The 21,860-nt window shown below is 39.5% G+C and overlaps 1 protein-coding gene across 1 annotated transcript in view; it reads left to right on the top strand.

Annotated features, from left to right (window-relative positions):
* Window positions 1–439: 439 nt before the first annotated feature.
* Window positions 440–21,860, top strand: part of Ogt (O-linked N-acetylglucosamine (GlcNAc) transferase) — a 42,495-nt gene continuing 21,074 nt past the window's right edge. Inside the window, 7 exon segments of the mRNA XM_032889331.1 lie at window positions 440–697; window positions 3,414–3,564; window positions 4,344–4,450; window positions 4,453–4,518; window positions 4,521–4,588; window positions 11,888–11,956; window positions 15,506–15,622. Coding sequence (XP_032745222.1) covers window positions 661–697; window positions 3,414–3,564; window positions 4,344–4,450; window positions 4,453–4,518; window positions 4,521–4,588; window positions 11,888–11,956; window positions 15,506–15,622 — 615 coding nt within the window. The 5' untranslated portion in view covers window positions 440–660.

Genomic DNA, 21,860 nt, shown 5'->3' with positions numbered 1-21,860 from the left:
TTTATTTGCTTAGAACTAACACGTTGGTCATGTAAACTACCCATTTTCTTTCAAATGTAGTTAATTAAACTTTTCTAGACGCTCTGACATTCCAAATAACATCGACATCCTTGACCAGGTAGTAGTCTCACTTTAGCGCTTGCCAAAAAAAAAAAAAAAAAAAAAAAAAAAAAAAAAAAGTAATCGACGGGCATTTTTTGCCCTTCCGCCTTGCTCTTAAAAACTTGCAGGCTCTTGCCCCACAGGGTGCCCTTAACCCGGAGTTGCTGAGACGGGGTTGTCGCATGCGCTCTCTATAGTCATGTTTGTCGCAATGAACCTTGGGCGGAAGGTTACGTAAGAGCAAGTGACTTTGATTACAGTCATTTTGTCGGTAGTCTTGTTACGCGCTACCTCCGCGGGGCACTTGATTGTAACAGAAAGTAGTTCCGGCCTGTGTTGTTTCGGTCGAGGAGCCGTCGCCGCCATTTCAAGACAGTGCGAGGTAGATGTCTAACAAGAGTTCTTAAGATTCTAGTTCAGTATATTCTGCCACCCCCTAAGCCTTCCAAAACACTGATTTGGCTGCTGCCCTTTTTCTGCTACCTCTAGAAACATTCTTGTTAGTAGTGGCGGCAGTAGAAGTCAATTATCCCCTTGTTCTATCTCAAGAAGCTCCAGATGGCGTCTTCCGTGGGCAACGTGGCCGACAGCACAGGTACTAGTGTCCCATTCTACTTTGGCAGACGTCCCTTTGGGGTCTGGCGCCGACTTGTATCTCTCATCACTCCCTTCTAACCATCCCCATTACATCAGTGGCATTACTGAGCTCTCTTGAGTTCTACTGCTGTCTGATCGGGTTTGGTGCTGCCGTCTGTTCCGTTAAGCATTCTTAGTTGCTTGCTTGGATTTTGCTTGCTTGGGGCTTTTTGTTGTTGCTTTATCCCGTCAGCGTTCTAGCCGTCTCTCGGGACCACTCTAGAGCACACGTGCGTGCTTAGTATGTCTTGGAACGGGCTGCATTGGAATCCCTGCTCTGTCTGTCTCCATCGCAACTGCTTTCTCCCTCAATTTCAGCTCGTCGCTCCCTCCCGTGTACTTCCACCTCCTCCCCAAAGCCCCTCTCCTTTGGCCACATTTGGTTCCCCTCTGCCAGTCTAGGGCGGGGATGCTATTTCGGTGTAATCCTAGCTTCACTTTGCATCAGGTAATGACTAGCGAAAGCTCCTCTCTGTGCTTCCAAGTAGCTTCAAGAAGAGCTACTTGAGCCCGCGCCCCGCCGGGGCAGCGCCTTCTGGTGTTCTTGGTTGAGCGGCCCCGATTTAGGTTGGAAATTTCCAGGGGTTCTCTTAGCTATCTCCCAATTGCACCCGCTGCCCCAGTCCCGAGTTTCCTACCTCGTCCCCCATCCCCCCCACCCTCCCTTGTTGCAACCACACCCTTCCTCTGTGAGCACGCCAGCCCGACGGTCGTTTCTTATCCTCAGGGAAGAAACCACCTCAGTGCGTTGCTTTGCGTTGACCACCCTGCCTGCCCTCCTAATTCTCTTCTTTGTGTTACTTTTCATGTATTCCTCCGCCGCAGCCTCTGGGTTTTCATCCCTATTCTTTAGCTTAGTAGCTCTTTATTCATAGGGTGTGCATTTTTTTAAGTTTCCATCATTGCTTGAAGAGTTTGTAAAGCACCTGGAGTGTAGCTGCACAAGTGCAAAGCGGTTGCCCCTTTTCGACGATTCATCTCCAAGCCTTTGCTACAGAAAATAAGAAAACAACCAAATTGTAGGAGTGTCCTTCAACTGCCTTTCCAGATTGAGGCTATTTTGGGGCGTGGAGGGAGTGGGGAACAGACTGCGCTCTAAGGTTCCCTCAGAGGTTATTTTATTGTTCTGCACTGTCTAGATTTTAGTTGTCGATTTTGAACATTGTGCGATAAATAGATGACTCTAAAATAGTATCTGATCCGTAATTGACGGGGATGGGATCAATAATAGTCCGATCTCCAACCCTCCCGTTTTCCCAGAGTGATTTTCAAAAATTTAAGATTCTGTGTTAGGTTTTTGTAAGAGCTTGCCTTTTCCGATTGTTAACTTTATTTGAAGAAACGGTCATTTCCAGTATTAGAAGAGCAGATAAGCGACTTTGAAAAGTGACAGGTAATGTGTTAAATTTAGGAGCTAGAAAGTGCTACGTTCTTGTCTAAAATGTAGTTTTCTAGTTGATCTAGCTTCAACTTCAGATTTGGAGACAAATCTTTCTGGTCTTTTGGGTTTTTTTGTGTTTAGCTGTGCATTCTGTTAGGAAATTGCCCTGGTATGGGAGAGTGTGGCTCAAATTTGAGCTTGTCTCCATGACCTTGGTTAAAATTAAGTACTAGGTCTGTGGTTTCCCATTCTAACCATATAGACTAGAGTGTTATCCTTGAATTCCTAATTATGTATTACTGCGAAGATAAATGTTTACAGTTGAGCCTTAGGCATGCACCTGAATTTTGGCTTTTATTATATTAACTAAACCAAGCCCCTCAGAACAGAAGCATTTTTTATTTATTATGTTATATTTTATCCCGCGTTTTATATTGCAGCATTTTAAAGGTATTCCCAATTGTAGATCGTTGCCCTGGTTATTGAATAACAGAGTTGTTTTTCAATGTCTTAATCCTTCCAGTAAGAGCCATGAACACAGCAGAAAATGTAAGGCAACGTGGGTGGGATTTAGCTAATTTGGTCTCCTTCTGAGTCCTCTCCAGTAGAGGAACAACATTTGGATCTTTGTTTAAAATGTTTGGCGAACCCAATTAATGCTTTAGCCCTTGACTGCTAACTCATCTTGTTTATCAGCTGCTTTAAAAGTAGCTCTGACTCTCAGCCGTTTTCCCTTAGGCTGGCTTTTTTAAAAAAGGAAGCTGTAAAACTCACGGACGGGAATATAAAGAGTTAAAGAGACACCTGGTGTCCCCACCCACACTGAGAGAGTGTTAGAATACAGTCCAGCTTGAAATGTGAGATGAAGTATTGTTAGCACTGGCTTATTCTGACAATAAATTCTTGTAACTTTTGCAGATTTCATGTTTAATGTTTTGTGTCAGTATCCTAACTTAGTTTACTGACTTTAGTGACTCTACCTATGATTTATGATTAAAAGTATACAATGCAAGAAAGGAATCTCATTTGGAAGTAAATATTACTATGGGGTTTAGAAACGGGAGCATTAATAATGGGCAAATTTGAAAAATCAATTCTGTAGACTGGGGTTTTAAATAATTTGCACAACACTCTAGTGCTTTACATAGTTTCAAGCATTTTCATCTTTTAAGTTTAATTTACCATATTTTTCCATTTTTTTTGGTTTGCATTTCTAACTTTTTGTTTCCCCCTCCTTCCCTCAAATGTTTTGATGATTCTCCAGAACCAACGAAACGTATGCTTTCCTTCCAAGGGTTAGCTGAGTTGGCACATCGGGAATATCAGGCAGGAGACTTTGAGGCAGCTGAGAGACACTGCATGCAGCTCTGGAGACAAGAGCCTGACAATACTGGTGTTCTTTTATTACTTTCATCTATACATTTCCAGTGTCGAAGGCTGGACAGGTAGGAGATGTGGGGGTAACCTGCCTCTTGGTGCTGAGTTTAAAAAACGATAATTAAATATTTGAACTTCACAGATTTTCAGTGCTGGGTTTCATCTGAGCCACCAATGCACACAGGCTCTTTTGCTCACGTTTGGCATGCCTAGCTGCTAGTTCTCCTCACCCTCCCACCCCCTCCCCATTTTGCGGGGGCGAGCATATTATCTGTATGACTAGGGTCTTTTCTCCCAGATTCTATCACTTGGGTTATATTCTTTTCAGGTAATTATTCTTAGTGTACATCTGAGCATCCAGACCCGTCAGCTTGAGGGACTCTGGTAGGAGGGGCATATGTAGCAGATTGGAAATAACCCTCATTAAATTGTTATTGCTTTTAGCTAATTAATTGAATTAATCAAAAGAAGAATTTGTGCTGTGGATCTTTTAATAAATTATCATTTTGGCATACTTAGGCATTCATAGATCTGTGTCTTTAAATCTTGCCAACAAATGGAAAACGAGACATGCACTTTTTTTTTTAATCTTAATGATCATGTTATACAATGGCAGTTTGGTAATAGATTCTAATAAGAATTTTCTTACATAAGAATCAGATTTCTTATATGAAATCTTGATACTCTCACCTAAGGAAAGTTTTAGTTTTCAAACTTTTCTCTTGTGTGCTAGTTAAAGGATAATGTTTCATAGTACAGGATGTTCAGGAACTGTTAAGTTGCATATGACCATGCCTCCTTTTCTCTAACACGCATATCCATGCACCAACACTTTCTACTTTTTCAGATCTGCTCACTTTAGCACCTTGGCAATTAAACAGAATCCCCTTCTAGCAGAAGCCTATTCGAATTTGGGAAATGTATACAAGGAAAGAGGGCAATTGCAGGAAGCAATTGATATTATCGACATGCTTTCTGCGGCTCAAGCCTGATTTTCATTGATAGTTATATTAACCTGGCAGCAGCCTGGTAGCAGCAGGTGACATGGAGGGAGCAGTGCAAGCATACGTCTCTGCTCTTCAGTACAATCCTGTAAGTAAACATTTCTTAGTTTTCCTTTCACAGCAATCCAGAAAACAAACAAGCATCATTTGATATTTCAGATAATAGTTTTTTTCATGATAGTCAAGAGTTGAGAGAGATGTTCATGTACTTGAAATGATGAAATTGCTTTGACTTGGTCTGCATGACATAAAAAAAAAAATCCATCCCATTTAGGAAGTTAAAAAGCATAAAAGTTATCTTTATAAGAAATTCCATCAATTTTTTTTGTAATGCTAATTATAGCTTAAGACACATTTTTGTGTGCTTGTGTGCTGTTTTGATGAACTTTGGGTATTTATAGCAGTTAATTGATTTTTTAAGGAATGATGGGTTAAAGGTCTTAATCTATAATATAAAAAATTTTTTTCTTTTTTTTTTCTTTTTTCTTTTTTTCGGAGCTGGGGACTGAACTCAGGGCCTTGCACCTGCTAGGCAAGCGCTCTACCACTGAGCTAAATCCCCAACCCCTAAAAATTTTTTAAAGGTACTAGATATTAGTGACATGAAATCTAGACTACAAAATGTTCTCAATACATCCACCCCAATATATTTACAAGTAGTAGAATTGGGTAATTGCAGATCTAGACCAGACTTTGAATTAGTTCTTTAATTCTTCTTAAATCTAAAGTCGCATGCGTTTTCGGAGAACAAGTATTAGAGTCTGTGAAAGATCAAAATATAGTGTATGAAACAAAAAAATTAAATTTAAAAAAGCTACAGGGATGTAAAACTTGCCCAGGAAACTGTTGATGTACTGAAGGGAGAATGGCTGTAAGCTTTTAAGAGGTAAGTGGTAGGCATAGGGATGGGTCTTGGCAGCATAAACTTGAGGTCTCAAGTTGACATGGAGTGTGGACTCACCCTGGAAGTGCTTAATGATTAACTGGTTCAACTGCCATTATCAAAAGTCTTCTACAGGCTCAGACACTACTGCTTCAGAAAAATGCCTCAGTGAGTTTTACCATGATCCTTTGGTGAAGATGGCATTATTTCTAGTTTTGCCAATAATAAAACCCCTAGTAGACTTTGGGTTATGTAACTTTCTTGAGATCACATAGCTAGTTAGCAGTGGTGAAGTGGATGTTGAAACTTGAAGTTGAATTATCAAAGCAAATTTGGACATGAATGAAAAATGAAAGCTAAAAGCTTTAAAAAAAAAAAAAAAAAAAAAGGCCTCTTTGCCCCCAAGGCAGCCATTGAGCCAGCCTGGAAAGCATTAGACATAAAAAGCCTGAGTTTTGACTCCAATTTTATAGTTTAGGAAACTGAAGCTTATTTTAGTAGTTTTCCAGATGATCATTTTTTATCTTAATATCTTTTTAGCAATTATTTTTAAAGTTAATTTTGAAAAATAAAAAAATCCTATTTTTATTTCAAAAAAGGTAAAAATCACTCTGGAATGGCTCTTTTAACTTTATAGATGTTCTTTGATATGTATAGACTGAGTCAGGGCAAGTGCTCCTTTTAATGGCTACCTTAGTTCAACTACATGGTGCTTTTGTTTGTGAGTTCATATATAAAAAGTGCTTTTTATTCATTGCTTTTTTTCTAGTGACAAATTGCATAGACTTGGAGACAGTGAAAGTAATTCGTGTGTTCTTTCAAATATTCAGTGTATATTTGAAATTAGAGTGTATTTGTAATTTTTAGTTTTAGACTGCTAACCTTGAATGTCCTCCGTGTGGGGCTTGGACTTGCTTCTTCCTAAGGTACAAGTCTTTTTTTGTGTGTGCCCAGTTGTCACAGGATAGTACATTCTTTTCCTTTAGTAATCAGGGTTTCATCAGTCCTTTACTCGTTGACTATGCAAACTTCAGCTTTGCTCTCTTGCCTCCATAGTTGTAATCTTGGTTAACTTTACTCGGTTAATTTATTTTGAGAGGGGATCTTATGTACATCAGGTTGGCCTCCAACTTACTAAATAGCTGAGGATGACCTTGAACAACTTATTTTCCTGCCCCTGCTTGCCCAGTACTGAGATGGTGCTATATAGTATACCACCATGCCCAGTTTACTGCGGACTTCGTTGCACATTAGATAAGTACTTTTCCATCTGAGCTAGATCCCCAGGACCCTGGCTCAGGTTTTTACTTGCTTGTCTGTGTAATAGAGCAGTTTTAACTTTGCTGACAATATAGTGCAGGATTCTATTGAGAAGGGAAAATTAAAATGAGAGACAAAGCCATGCTACTTTCTAAATATATGCTATATATAGTTTATATTATTAAATATCTTCCCTATTAATGAAACTTAGTGTCATGTACTTCCAAAGAAGCAAGATAGTACTAAACAATTTGTTGCTTGCACTGGTGCGTCTCTTGTAGGGGGAGGTGCTTCTTTATCTCTCCATTCTGAACAATAAGAATGAAGGGCTGTATGAATTGTCCGGATCTCACCTAAGTACACCACAGTGGTTGTGTTTTACATTTTTAGGATATCTAATCCTAACTAGATGAAACTTCCTGTCAAATGCCTGTTGTCAATTCAGCGCTGCCTGTGTTTTGAGTCTGTTCCTTACAGTGCATTCTTTCTGCTGTATGCATTGCTACTCTAGCCATGGGCTAGAATCGTTGGTACTGTTTGCAGTCTGAAAATTAGTTAAACTCAGGTTATTTTGGTTTGGTAGCAGTGAAAAATTAAAGTATCAGGCTCATTTTACTGGTTTTCAGCAGTGCTTTTCTTTTAAGTTTATAGATGCACCAATGTGAAAGTTAGTTCCTGACTTGATTATAGAAGTTAGAGCTGTTTGATATTTTTTATTTTTGGATCTGTCTTCTGTAATGTTCTATGGCTGAAACTTCAGCTTGTCATATTAAGGTGCTGGTTCTTCTGGTGTTCTCTTAGAATTGCCCATACTTGCCAATTCATTTACAAATTATGCATACAATTCTCCTTTGTATGATGGCTGGAAGCCTGAATTGCTGTTGCTAAGCTGTTGAGAAGCTGCTTTGATGGTAGATAGATACACTGTGCTGAGAGCGTACATCCCACCCTGTATTACTGTCCTGTTGGTTTTGTTGCTGTGAGAGTCCTAGCTAGCTGAATGATGAGAAAACCTTTCATTCCTACTTCTCTCCACTCTGCTTTTTGTTAAGGTTGTTTGGTGAGGGTCACATTTAAATATTCAAGTGCTGATTGTTGTGTAGAAAGCTTGGTGAGGAACTGGGTAGGGGAATGTGTTCGGGAGGGGTTATCATGTGAGACAGACCTGACCCATAAAGGAGAAAAAAAAGATGTAAGCTCCTTGGGTGATTATTGTTGGAGAGTATTAATCAGAAGGTTCTCTTGAGAGGCCGCTAAGAACCTAAGCATTCTGTAGGAAGGTAAACAGCAAGTAGACTCACCAGGCTCAAGTGCTGAGTCAAGTAGTAACAAGAAGTGAGTGTAGTAGAGCAGAGTCAATTGGAAGATTTCAAAAGAATAGAGGCTGTGGAGTTTGAATTTAATTTGAGAGGCAGTTGAGAAGCACTGTAGGTTTTTATCGGCCTGGTTTTCCTCAATGTGTACGTATGTAGAGGAATGTTAAGGGGGTCTAGAGGTGAAGCGTTAAGAGCAAATCGGGAAGCAGTTGTTATATTAGGGAGGGATACAAGAACACCTTATTTCTGGTTCTTTACCTTTATCATATTTTTTCCTTGTTTTTGATACCCTGTTCCTTTGTTAAGGCTATGAAGGCCCAGCCTAAATCTCTCCTTTGAATGTTGTTTAATTTTTTTCCTTGCTATTAGGTATATTATAAATCAAGGTTTTCATGAAAGTTAGTAACTAGGGATGGGCAGAACGAGCCAGGTTTAAGCAAAGTGATTCTCTTAGCAGATACTATTTTGATTTGACAGATAAAGCTGAATCTGCTGCAGGGTTCTGAATGGATTTTCTTTTGAGAATTGTAACTTTATTGTATTATATTGACATTATTTATTACATATATGCACATGAATGCATGTCTAGTTTTGGCTTTTATGGTTATGTTTGCTATATTTTGGTTTTTAAAATACTGCTATGTGTATGTATGTATGACTGTAGTGTTCTTGGAGGCTAGAAGGTGTCAGATAACTTGGACCTGGAATTATAGGCAATTTACAGCTGCCTGATATGGCTGCTAAGAATTGAACTCAGTGCCCTGGAAGAACAGCATGTGTTCTTAACCACTGAGCCATCTCGCCGATACTGGTTTGCTGTTTGAGACTGATTTTCACTTAGTGTAAGCTGGCCTTGAACTGATTATATAACTGAGAATGACTGAACTTTTGATTATCCTGCTCCTACTGCCCAAGTGCTGGGATTATTGACAAGTGAATGCCAACTGAAAGAGAGTTAGTTGTTTTGTTTGTATTTGAGATTAGGGATCAAACTTAGGGCCTTGCATACCAGGCAACTGTTCTGCCACCCTGCTCTTCTACTTAATATTTGTTCTGCCTTTTCCTAAGTCCTAAAGTGGACTTAGTATTTCACTGTAACCATGAAGTTATTTATAGTTTCATCTTTTTAGAGCTCTGGAGAGCCAACATAGGGCCTTTGACATGTGAGTTAATTTTTCTACCAATTGACCTACATTGCTAGTTCATAAGATAATCTATTTTTGTTATAGTATGCTGTGATGGATGAGGATGATAAAAATAAATATAGATAATCATCCGATTAAGAGTTTATAGAATAGCAATGGAATATCCTATTAAAACACCAGTGAAGGGGAAGCCCTGGGTCCCTAAGACTGAACCCCACAGTGAACTAGACTGTCAGGGGGAGGGCGGCAAATGGGGGAGGTGGGAGGAACACCCATAGGAAGGGGGATGTTTCTTCGAAACCAGGGAAAGGAATAACACTCAGGAAATGTACATAAAGAAATACCAAGTTAATAAAAAAAAAAAAAAAAAAAAAAAAAAAGACAATCTATAAAGTGGAGAAAATTCACTATCACTAGCAGCTTATATAGCTCATGTATAGCAGTATGAAGCAAGGCATAATTATGAAAGGACAGAAAGAGAGAAAGAAATATGAAATATGTTAGTACATGTCCATATAGAGTTATTCTTTGAGGAGAGAGCTAGGTTAACCTTGAAAATGATGATGGAGAGGTTTTTAAATACAATACTAATTAGGAAAAGGTATAAACTAATTTCTAAATCTTAAAAAAAGTTTATAGAAACTAACTGTAAATTATATAACAGTAGGTAAAAATACATAGATGGGACTGAGAGAGATGGCTCAGCGGTTAAGAGCACATACCACTCCTCCAGAGGATCCAAGTTCTTATCCCAGCATCCATGTCAGGTGGCTTAGAGCCACTTGTAATTTGAGCTCCAGGAGAATCCAGTACCTATAGCCTCCAAGAGTACCTACAGTGACGTGCACACCCCATATTCATAATAAAAAAATCTTTTAAAAATATAGCCAAGGGGCTAGAGAGTTGGCTCAGTGGTTAAGAGCACTGACTGCTCTTCCAGAGGTCCTGAGAGTTCAGTTCCCAGCATCCACATGGTGGCTCACGATCCGATGTCCTCTTCTAGTATGTCTGAAGATAGCTACTACAGTGTACTCAAAGCTACAGTGTACTCATATATATTAAAAATGTATAAATAAGTCTTTAAAAAAATAGAGCTACTAGTCATTTAGTTATTGTGGTGATTCTGAAATTTATGGCTCAGAAATAGATATTTCAGCCATACAAAATTGGTGAAAATCTAAAGATGCTTATCACCCACTAAGGAGTAGAAGGAGCTCGTATAAATACACTAGATTGGATATTTAAACATAGCCTGACAAACACAGGGTTACCTTTAAGATTCAAAGGAGGAAACCTACACAAAGTAGATAGCAAGATTATGAAATTCATTATTTTTCAGAATACAAATAGGTGTCACAGAAGCTGAATAGTCTGTAATAAGATTAATAGTGCCTGTGAATTCTTTGCTTATTTTATTCATTCATTTACTCACCTATTTAGAGTCTGATTCTGTAGTGCAGGCTGCCTTGGAACTCAGTATGATAACACTTGGGAGTGTAGATAGGGGCTTGAATTCATGATTCCTGCCTCAGTTTCCCAAGTGCTGGGATCGCAGGTGCATGCTACTGTACCTGGCACATTGATGCTTTGTGGATTGATATCAACCTGTGCTTAAGGTTGTGAGATGATAGGCCTACTCTTTCCAAAGCATCAGTCACACTGCCTGAGGGACAGCACTAATGAAGGTGGATCATGGAATTGTCCCAGTTTAGCCAGCCATTCCCTTATTGGCAAACTTCTTGGTTCATCTAGTAATTGACAATGTACAGCACGGAAACAGCTTATCAGTAAAACTAACTGATTCTAAACCCATTATACAGTTGCTGGAGTACTTAATATGCGGAGAAGTTCTTTGTAGGATTTAACAGGTTCTTTCCCTCACATGACAAGGTTGAATGGTAAAATATGTTTTATATTGCCATCCCTCTGCTTGTTGTTGACAGACAAAAAAATTCCACTGACAAAAGCAGATTTTGCAAATAAAAAAATTAAGTTTACTGTCTGTTGAGCTTGTCATACTGTTGAACGGACTGGTAAGTCACAGGACTAGCAACACAATTGAGCTGCTAATAAAAGGCAGAGTCACCCGCTTTTCATTATTCACCCACTCGGCTCTGATGGCACTTAATACTAATGAGTAATTTAGTGGCAGGTGGCAGGATTGAGGCTGTGGTTGGATGGTAATCCCTCTGCCTAGGCATGAAATGAAGTCAAGGTTTCTAAATAAGCCTGAGAGCCAAAGGGTTGATTTGTTGACAGATAATCACTTGCTAAGTGGAGCACTGTTTTTCCCCCTGACTGTGGAAAATTTTTGGTCCTTGATACAGGAGTGATTCATCATAACCTTGAATAAGACAGTTGAATAAATATTCAATCTTTCTTTCCAAAAGGGTGTGTTTGAAGAGGAGAGAGGCTCTAAAGGTCTTGTAGTCTTGTGTTTGAAAACTGATGAGACCAAATGCATTTGAAAGTATGTTAGACAGTACATACATATTTCTCAGCCAGAACTGGAGCAGCAGCTGATAGCAAAACACATCTATATCTGAGCAGCTAAAGATAGTATTCATACTAAGAAGAGGAATCAATTCTGTAAATAATGTTTGTACGTTCAGGTTCGGTTTTCTGGAAAATAGAAAGATGAGGAATTGTGGGCCTATGCTTAAGTTTGCCAAGTGCTGCTTTTAATTGACATTAAAATGATAGAGCTATGTGTATAAATGTGATGTTGGGATATTTTTGATGAGGAAGCAGTATAATTAATAATACTGTCTCTGGGTTTCTAGGATTTGTACTGTGTTCGCAGTGACCTGGGGAACCTGCTCAAAGCCCTGGGTCGCTTGGAAGAAGCCAAGGTAGGTGTTTGCTAGAACACATTTAAGCATTAGTTATGAAAACCTGTACCTTTTGCCAAGTCTTCAACTCTTCATTGAGCTATCTTCACAAAATAGTCCTATGAAACTGAGAAAAACTGTTGGCATGACTTGCCTCAGACTAGAGCAGGAGCAGGCTTTTGGCATAATCTATTCTAAATCTGGGGGTAAAGCAAGAACAAGAGCATTGTGTGGAGCCTTTCTGCTGAGTTAGATCATCTTTAATAACAATGGGCTCCATCATGATCTTATGTGGGAATCAATAACATTCCTTCAAATCTGAGGCTTGCCTGCTAGTGACAAGCAGAGTGCCTGTGATTTGGCTCAAGACGCCTATATGATGCAGGTGCCATTGAAAACGCTGCTCTTCTAAGTCCTTTGTGGCTTGTAAGTGGAGAAGAATTTCATCCAAATGTTACCCTGTAATACTGGCATTTAAAATTCTTATTTAACCTTCCTCCCTTCATCTTCCTCACCCCTTTACAGTGGAAGAAAGGCTGTTAAAATATTGCAAATTAATAATTGGAACATCCTGCCCCTCTTGTCCCCACTTCCTCCCCAAATTCCTTTCCCCCTTTTCCCCAATCCTAGTTGTCTATCTTTTTTTTCTTCCTTACTTCCTTTTCTTTTATTCCTCCCCATCCCACCTCCTTTAAAAAAAAAAAGTCAGAAGGACAAAGCTGGTTTGTTTGGGAAATGGACTGATCGAAAGAAAACTTGCCGAAGTGGAAAGGTGGCTTTTAGCATTCTGTGTTTCCAAATAATGAATTTGAACACCAGGTTGGGTTAATTAAAGTTTTTGGTAATAATTTACAATTAAATTTATAAATGCAGTTGTCTTGTTACAAGCCACCTTACGCAACCGCGCTGCAGGGGTGAGGAGTGGGGAGAAACCAGAATGCTTCTGAAACTCCCACCTGTTGCTCTGAGCCCCACGCGCATGCTAATGCGTGGAGTGTATGCGCAGCGTAGCTGTCTGTTTGACTGCTCATCCAGGGAGGGAGAAGGCTTTTCAGCACCACCTAATGTTAAAAAGGCACTAGTTTTAAGTGCATAACTTCATAAATTCTGCCAACACTATGGATTAACCTTATGTAGGTTTCCAGCTGATGGACTATGTTAATTTCAATCTTAGCTGATAAAGCGATTGGTAATTTCTAGAACAAATATTTGATATGCTCCTATCAATTATCACCCCCACCAAGCGGACAGCTAACATGAATTGCACTTCACTGCAGCTTTAGACATCGGTTTAGGCTGAGACGTTGCGCCTGCCTTAGGTTGCTGACTTCTTTATTTCAGAGCTCTGGAGACACCTAGTTTGAAAAATGTCATTCTGTTTTTTTTGTTTTTTGTTTTTTTTTTTTTTTTTTTGAGAACTTAGTAAATCAGAAAATACTCTTGAGTGAAATGCAATGTGTTTCTTTTGTAATCAGTGCATTTGAAAATTCAAGCCAGCATATATTCCTAGTAGATGGAATCAAAATTAAGTTGTCTTTGTAGAAAGTGAAGAGCCTTTCTTCCAGCAAAAATCCCTGCTGTATGCAATAGCCCTGATTAACCCTCTCCCTTCTGCATGTTTCCCATGTTACAGACTTGAGACTGTCCTCATTCCCATATGTAATAGACATCCAAAGAATTTCAATTGCTTTGTTGAACTTTTACTAATGATCTTGTTTTATTTTCTCTCTTGTTTTTGGTTTTTCACCATTGATATTGTATTTAGAAGGTTTCAGGTGGGTGAAACCTCCTATTCCATGCGTAAGGTGCCTCGCTGAAGGGAGCTCGAGGCCTGGATCTAGGGCAGACACACAACCTCCTCCTCCTCTTCCAGCAAGGAACGCAGCGAAAAGTCACATGATGAGAAATATGGTAACGGGTTTGTAACTGCCACAGCAAAACAATTTGCCTCCATGCCTGAATCTTCTGTCTTGTGGCTTCAGAAACAGCTTAAAATAATTTTATTTACAAGCAAGTTATGTAAAAGAATGTTTTATACTATAGCCACAATTCTGTCAAAAATAAGTAAAAGTTAATTAAGATATTAAAATTATTAGATAATTTACTAGTAAAAGCTTCTAACTCTTCTTGTTGTTCATTTTTTTTCCTTTTTCTTCTTTGTTTGGATTGCAGCATTCTGCTCTTCTGATGATGCGCTGTGACCCTGCAGTAGCGCAAAGGCTGCGCAGCGTTAATGCGCATTGCGTGCGAATGAGCCCCTGTGAACGGTTGACTAGATGAGTAATCTGATTGACTGGCTCTCTCAGTCCTATTCTGTAGCCTTTTTGGATAAAATTGGGTTTTAACGTACCTTGAGTCCAACTAATCTCATTAAGTAAATATTCTCTATGGGCCTGTCTAGTAGATTAATGGATCTGGTTGGCCGTTTGCTGCGTCTAGGGGTGTTCTATGTAGCGCAGCAGTTCGCAGCGATTGCGCAGTGCGATGCTGTTAGGTGGCGCCAGCGATGTTTGCGCTCGCATTACAGGGACCTCAACCTAGGTGCAATCCTGTCATGTGAGGTTTTATTTTCTTCCTCCTCAGAAGAGAGGTGTTATGAATCTGAAACTTAAAGCCTAAAGGATAATGACCGACTTGGCAGAAAGATTTTTTTTATGTCTTTGGCTCTTAAGAAGGAAGAACATTGTTAAGAGGAGCAGGTCCCCCAACTTTTTGCTTTTCTGATAAAATGCATGATGAGAGATTGAAGTCTTGTGAAAGTTGTATAGAAAAGAAACTTTGGGGGTTGGGGTTTAGCTCAGTGGTGGCGCTTGCCTAGGCGCAAAGGCCCCTGGGTTCAGTCCCCAGCTCAAAAAAAAGAACCAAAAAAAAAAAAAAAAAAAAAAAAAAAAAGGAAAAAAAAAGAACCTTTGTTTACCTGTCTCATCCTCACCCTCCAGCTCACTTTGTGCTGAGGATGAGCTTGAACTTATGACCATCCTGCCTCCACCTCCTTAGTGCTCAGATTACGGGTCTGTTCCCTCATACCCAGGTTAAGAAACTTGTTTTATAGTTTTCTGTTTTACTTGATTATGAAATTTGGGTTTTTTTTTTTTTGGTTTGTTTGCTTTGGTTTTGGTTTTCCTGTGATGTCTTACTTAGCACTTTGCAAAAACACATTTTGGGAAATGTGGGCTGGGGAAGCTTAGACTTCATGTGTCTGTCCTCTTGATCATCGATCGCTAGAGCCGTGTAGGTTTTCAGATAAGAGGAATCTGGCATTAGTGTTAGTAGCACCCAACCTCCCAGATTGAGTCCCTGGATGAGGATTGCTCTTTGGTTGGCCGAACTGAACATGGTGGTTTGCACTTGGGTTCTGGTGGCGCAGGCGCAGGAGCAGCCAGCTGTGGCAGCGCATTAGTTTTGGCGCAAGCGAGCCTATGCTGCAGGGTCACTTTTGGCTGGTCAGAGAAGAAATAATGATATCACCTTCTTCCCCCTCCCCAATCTTTTTTTTTTTCCCCTTTGCAAATTTTCCCCTTTCCCCTTATCTCCTTCCCCTCTCGTCTTCTTTCATTAAACCCTCCTAAGGCATGTTATTTGAAAGCAATTGAGACGCAACCAAACTTTGCTGTAGCCTGGAGTAATCTCGGCTGTGTTTTCAATGCACAAGGGGAGATTTGGCTGGCAATTCATCACTTTGAAAAGGTTAGTCGTTAATTGATATTTTATGAAATGTTTATAGATATAGAACATTCTTACTAGACTAAAACAGGCATTTACTTAACCAGCTATGTAATATTTTTGTTTTCTAGACAGTATTGCAGCATTTGCAGTATATGATATGGCAGTTTTTGAGATTTGTGCTGAGAGTATACTTCAGCAATTGAAAGTTTTTGTTTTTTTTTTTTTTAATTATCATTGTTTGGTGTTTTTGAGAGAAGGTTGCACTCTGTATAGAATGGCTCAGAACTTACTATGTGGCTCAGGTTGGCCCTCAGCCTACTGGCAATCCTCTTCAGCTTCATGAGTGTCCAGATTGCAGGCATGAACTACCCCCATCTGGTTTTAAAATGCCCTTTTTCCTAAAAGAAGTAGGTATCTCTTCAGTGAAGCAATAGGATGGGGCTATAGAGGGATCCATTGTCAAGAGAGACATGAGGGACAGGACTGGAGGCTTAGAGCATCCTGATGAAAATGCTGATTCCAAAGCTGGAATAGGAAATAATACGGCATTGTTTGGAATAACTTGTCATACCAGAAAGCAAGGAAGTACCTATTTACTTATTCATACACTTGTCTTTCTTTTTTTTTTTTAAAAGGTCTCATATAGCTGAGGATGGCTTTGTTGAGTTGAACATTTTAAAGACTCATTCATTTTTACTTTTTATGTGTATAAGTGTTTTCTGTCACCATTTGGGTGCTAGGAACTGAACCAGTGTCCTCTGTAAGAGCAGCTAATGCTCTAAGTTCTGGTCAGTCTCTCCAGCCCCAAACCTTGAACTTTTACTTCTGTCTTAGCCTCCTTAGTGCTGGGGTTAGGGGTGGGTACTACCACATCTGGCTTTTATTTGAGAAATAACTGTTCAGAGTTTTGGCTCATTTTTAAAATTTAAAATTTGCTCTTTTACTTTGAGTTTAGGCCCTGACATAATATTAGTCCCTTCTAGGATGTATGGTTTACAATATTTTTAGCCACTATCAATTGTTTCAATTACTCTGATAATTTTCTTTGCTATTTATAGTTTTATATGATTGCTTTTGTCTTTTTTGGTTTTTTTGTTGCCTGTGCTTTATTTATTTATTTTTTTTCATTTTTCTTTTTTTCGGAGCTGGGGACCGAACTCAGGGCCTTGCGCTTGCTAGGCAAGTGCTCTACCACTGAGCTAAATCCCCAACCCCACCTGTGCTTTATTCTTAATGCAAGCAGAACAAATACTGTGTGTAGTCACACTTAACTGTGGAGTCTAAAAAAGTCACTATCAGGCCAGGGAGGTATAGGTAGTAGGATCCTTGGAACAGAATGGCCAGCCAGCTAGCCTAGCCAGATGGGTGAGATCCAGGCTCAGTGAGAGACTTTGGCTCAATGATAGTGTGGAAAATCGTTGAGGAAAGCAGCTCCAATCTCTGGCATCCACATACACATATACTGCCACATACGTGTACATATGCACAGATGTGTACATCTACTATATCAAACACATGTGTAACACACCCTTTTATGTTCAGCAGTTTCACAGAAACAGTAGAAAGGTAGGTAACTTTTTTTTTCTTTTTTTTTCTTTTTTCGGAGCTGGGGACCGAACCCAGGGCCTTGCGCTTGCTAGGCAAGTGCTCTACCACTGAGCTAAATCCCCAACCCCTAGGTAACAGGTTCTAATGGGGATAGGGTTGTTGAAGTAGGGGCAGCAAAATACTGATTAAAGGCTATAAATTTGTAATTGACTGTAGAATTAGCTATTACACTGGATGGTGACTGCATTTGTATGTATGGTATATTTCAAAATTGCTACTACACATGGCTGTTTGAGCCAAGGAGTCAAAGTGAACCTGGACAATACAAAAAATTGTCTCACTTGACCAGATAATGGAGAAAAAAAGCAAAGCAAAATGAGAATCCATATATGCTGGCACAAGCTAATAATTCTAGTATTCAGGAGCTTACAGTTGAAGAAATGTAGAGTTCATAGCTGGCTCAGGATATACAGAGAGATTCTACAGCAAATAACGCGAGTGAACCGAATCTCTCAGCCTGATGACCTGTGTTCAGTCCCCAGAACCTAGGGTAGAAAGAGAGAACTGACTCTACAGAGTTGTCTTCAGACTTCCACATGTTCAATTAGCATGGATGGGCTCCACCATCCATATATACATAACAACAACAGCAGCAGCAGCAGCGAAATATTTTTTTTAATAAAATAATTTTTAAAAAAAATTAAAAACCTTTCACATGTATTTGATACAGGCATGTAGCCTATACTAGCCTGGAACTGGCCTTTTGCCTCTGCCTGCTCAGTGCTGGGGATTTATAGGTATGCAGTGCTAAGCCCAGAAAGAATAGATTTTTAAGGCAGGAAGTGGTGACACACACGTCCTTAGTTCCAGCAAAGGCAGGGGGATCTCTTGAGTTACAAAGCTGACTAGGGCTATGTAGTGAGATCCTATCTCAAAACCAAAAAATAAAAAGAATAGTTTTTTTTAAGTATTCATACTTTTTTTTTTAAATAGGGAAGTTCATGAGGGTGAGTTAATGAATATATATGTATGGCCTTGATTTATTTGTTATTTGGTATTTATTTTACTAGCTTTAATTTATGAGAGGGTAGATAGATGGCTCAGGAATTTTTTTTTAAAGATTTATTTATTTTATGTATGTGAGTACACTATTGCTGTCTTCAGACGTAACCAGAAGAGGGCATTGGATCCCATAACAGATGGTTGTGAGTAACTGTGTGGTTGCTGGGAATTGAACTCAGGACCTCTGGAAGAGCAGTCAGTACTCTTGTCCACTGGGCCATCTCTCCAGCCTGGCTCAGGAGTTTAAGAGCATTGACTGGTTTTCTAGGGATCCAGGTTCAATTCCTAACACCCACATGGTAGCTTACAACTATTTGTAACTCTACTCCTAGGGTATCTTTGATAATGCTGTCTTAGAGCTCACTATATAGACCAGGATGGCTTAGAAAACTCAGAGCTATATTCCTTCATCTGGCCTTTGGAGTACTAGGATTAAAGGTGTGGACTACCACATCTGGTTTTGATTGATCTTTTGACAGCATATACGTAGATCAAACTGTACTGTGCCCCATAGATAGCACACATTTTTTTCCCGGTAGCTGCGGACTGAACCCAGGGCCTTCTGCTTGCTAGGCAAGCGCTCTACCACTGAGCTAAATCCCCAACCCCCGATAACATACATTTTTAGGGAGTCAGGTAAAGCTTGTTTTTCTATGTAATGGAAGGAATCAAACCTAAGGCTTTGTACATGCTGGACAAGCATTCTACCATTAAGCTATGCTCTGAATCCTCTTTATAAATAATATTCTGTGTAATGAGTGAGGGAACAATAGACTATTGGCATTAATAGATTTAGGCATTTAACAGTGGCAAAGAAAAATAGCATTGGATACTGATCCTTGTGAATAAGACTACATAATTCCGTTGGTGAAGTAGACACTCAAAGAAATGAGGACTGAGTGTGTAGCTCAGTGGTAGAATGCTTGTCTGGCATGGGCAAGGCCAAGGATTATAATTCTTTTTTCCTTTTTTTTTTTTTTTTTTTTTTTTTTGGAGCTGGGGACCCAACCCAGGGCCTTGCGCTTCCTTGGCAACGGCCCTTCCCCTGCGCTAAATCCCCAACCCCAAGGATTGTAATTCTTAAAAAACACACAACACACACACACACACACACACACACACACACACACACACACACACAGAGTTTGGGGAAGTATTAGGGGAGACACAGATAAGATTTGTGCTTCTAGTTTTAATAGTTTATAAGAGGCTAGATAGATGATGACTCTGGAGTTTTAAGAACATTGGCTGATGTTTTTCCCAGAGGACCCAGGTTTGAATCCTAGTATCCACATGGAAGCTTAAAACCATTTATAATTTAGTCCCAGGGGATCTGAAGGCCTCTTCTGTTCTCCAAGGGTAACAGGCACCCAAATGCACAGATACACATGCAGACAAAACTTTACATATAAATGAAAAAGAAAATATAGTTTCTAGGAAATGTGTGGAACAGGTAAACATGTTAAAAGACACCAGAGGAATTTCATCAGCAAAAAATATCAACTATGAGTTTGCATAGGACAGTGAGTGATGTGAGTTAGTTTTTCTTTTCAGCAAGGTGTAGGAGTGAAAGTGGACATTTAAATGAAATCTGGATGATTAAAAGAGATAGGCACTTTTAGTACCATGCCTACTGCTCTTTTTGCATTATACTAAGTAAGCTGCTTTGATATTTTTTTAACAAAAAGATTTATTTGGTGATGTATTTGTGCATGTGCCTGCTCATGGAGAGCAGCAAAGGATGTGGGATCCCTTGACTGAAATTAGTAGGTTGTTATGAGTCACTTGACATACGGGGCATGGGAACCAAACTTCAGTTCTCTGAAAGACCAGCAAGCACTCTTAACAGCTGAGCCATCTCTCTGTATGTGAGTATGTGTATGTTTTGAGAATTTAAAAAAATATCCCTTTGTGGTGCCACATGACTTTAGTTTCAGTTCTTAGAAGGCAGAGACAGCTATCTCTACCTGTCAGGTTTATATAGTGAGTTCTAGGACAAGTAGGACCTTATCTCAAAAAAAAAAAAAAAAAAAGAAATTAAAAAGCTTGTTAATGGGTCTGGAGAGATGGCTCAATGGTTAAGAGCACTGGCTAGTCTTCCAGAGGTCCTGAGTTCAATTCCCAGCAACTACATGGTGACTCACAAATACCTGTAATGGAATCCGATGCCTCTTCTGGTGTGTCTGAAGACAGCTACAGTGTACAAATAAATAAATCTTTTTTAAAAAGCTTATTGATAACTTGTGTGGATCCTATTTGGATATTCATTGAAGTTAATCAGATATGGGACCACTGACTAGATATTTGGTCTTAGAATTTCTTTTATTTTTTAAAAGATTTTTAATTTTAATTGTGTGTGCGAGTACGCGTGTGCATGTGTCTGAAGGTGCCATTGTAGACCAGAAGAGAGTTGTTGGAACCCCTCCTACCTGAAGTTACAGGTGGCTGTGATCTCCTGGTACGGATTTAAGAACAGATTCAGGACCTCTGCAAGATCATTTTGTGCTCTTAACTATCAAGCTATTCCCAGCCCCTTGACAATCTCCCATCTAATTCTCCCTGGCCTGAAACTTGCTGTGTAGATCAGGCTGGCCTGGAATTCACAGAGATCTACTGATCTCTATTTCTACCTCTGCCTCCCAAATGCTGGGATTAAAGGCATGGCCAGCTCATTCTTAAAGGTATAATGATGTTGGAGTGAAAAACCATTCTTGTCTCCTTCCTAGGATTCATAATTTTAAAGGGGATATGTTTGAGATTTGCTTCAAAATTATCTGGAGAAAGGGGGGGGAGTAGGTTAGAATACATACTAAATAAAAGCCAATCTGATTTATGAATTACTAAAGATGGTAAGTCAAGACATGGTTTATTGTCTTCCCTGCTTTTGTGTATTTTTGAAACTGTCTATAAAAATTTATCTAACACGAGCAGGGTGTGGTTCATGCCTATAATCTCAGCCCTTGGGAGGTTGAGGCAGGAGTATTGATTGCTGTGAGTCCTGGGCCACACTGTCCTATATAGTGAACTCTAAGATAGCCTGGGCTGACAGCAGAGTTCGACTTTACCTCAAAACAAAAATTTAAAAGGTTTTCAGGATAGATCACTCTGACTATAGATAATTTGTGACTTGTTATCTATGTAAAGAAGTGTTTCTGGAATCTTTAAAATACTTGAAATTATTTATTACCTTTCAGTGTTTTGGTTAAATTTGCATTTACTATTCTAGAGGATTATTTTTTTAGGATCTTAGCTATTCTACCATTGAGCTCATTTGCTTGTTTTGAGAGTGTCTCATATAGCCCCAAGCTGCCTACGAACTCACTGTGTAGCTGAGGATGAGCTGAATTCCGACTTAAGCTTCCCAGCTGCTGGATTGTACGATTTTGCCATAACTGGCTTAATGTTACAACTCTAATTACATATCCTACCGAGGACTTGCTGAGCTGTGTTTATGGAACAGAAGAGCATACAGATTTCGTTAAGAGCTCACTATTTGTCACTATCTTTTAGAAGAGTTAAATTGACTGAATATAATAGGGCCAAGCATTAGAAATACTCTGCTTTGAATTTGAGGCCAGCCAGGCCAGAGCTACATGGCAAGACCCTGTCTCATAGAACAGACAGAACAAAAGGAAGAAGTACTCTGCTC

Source organism: Rattus rattus, chromosome X (assembly GCF_011064425.1).
Source record: "Rattus rattus isolate New Zealand chromosome X, Rrattus_CSIRO_v1, whole genome shotgun sequence".
NCBI classification, from domain to species: Eukaryota; Metazoa; Chordata; class Mammalia; order Rodentia; family Muridae; genus Rattus; species Rattus rattus.
Note: the sequence above shows the minus strand (reverse complement) of the source record. Positions and strands in the feature narration are given on the sequence as shown.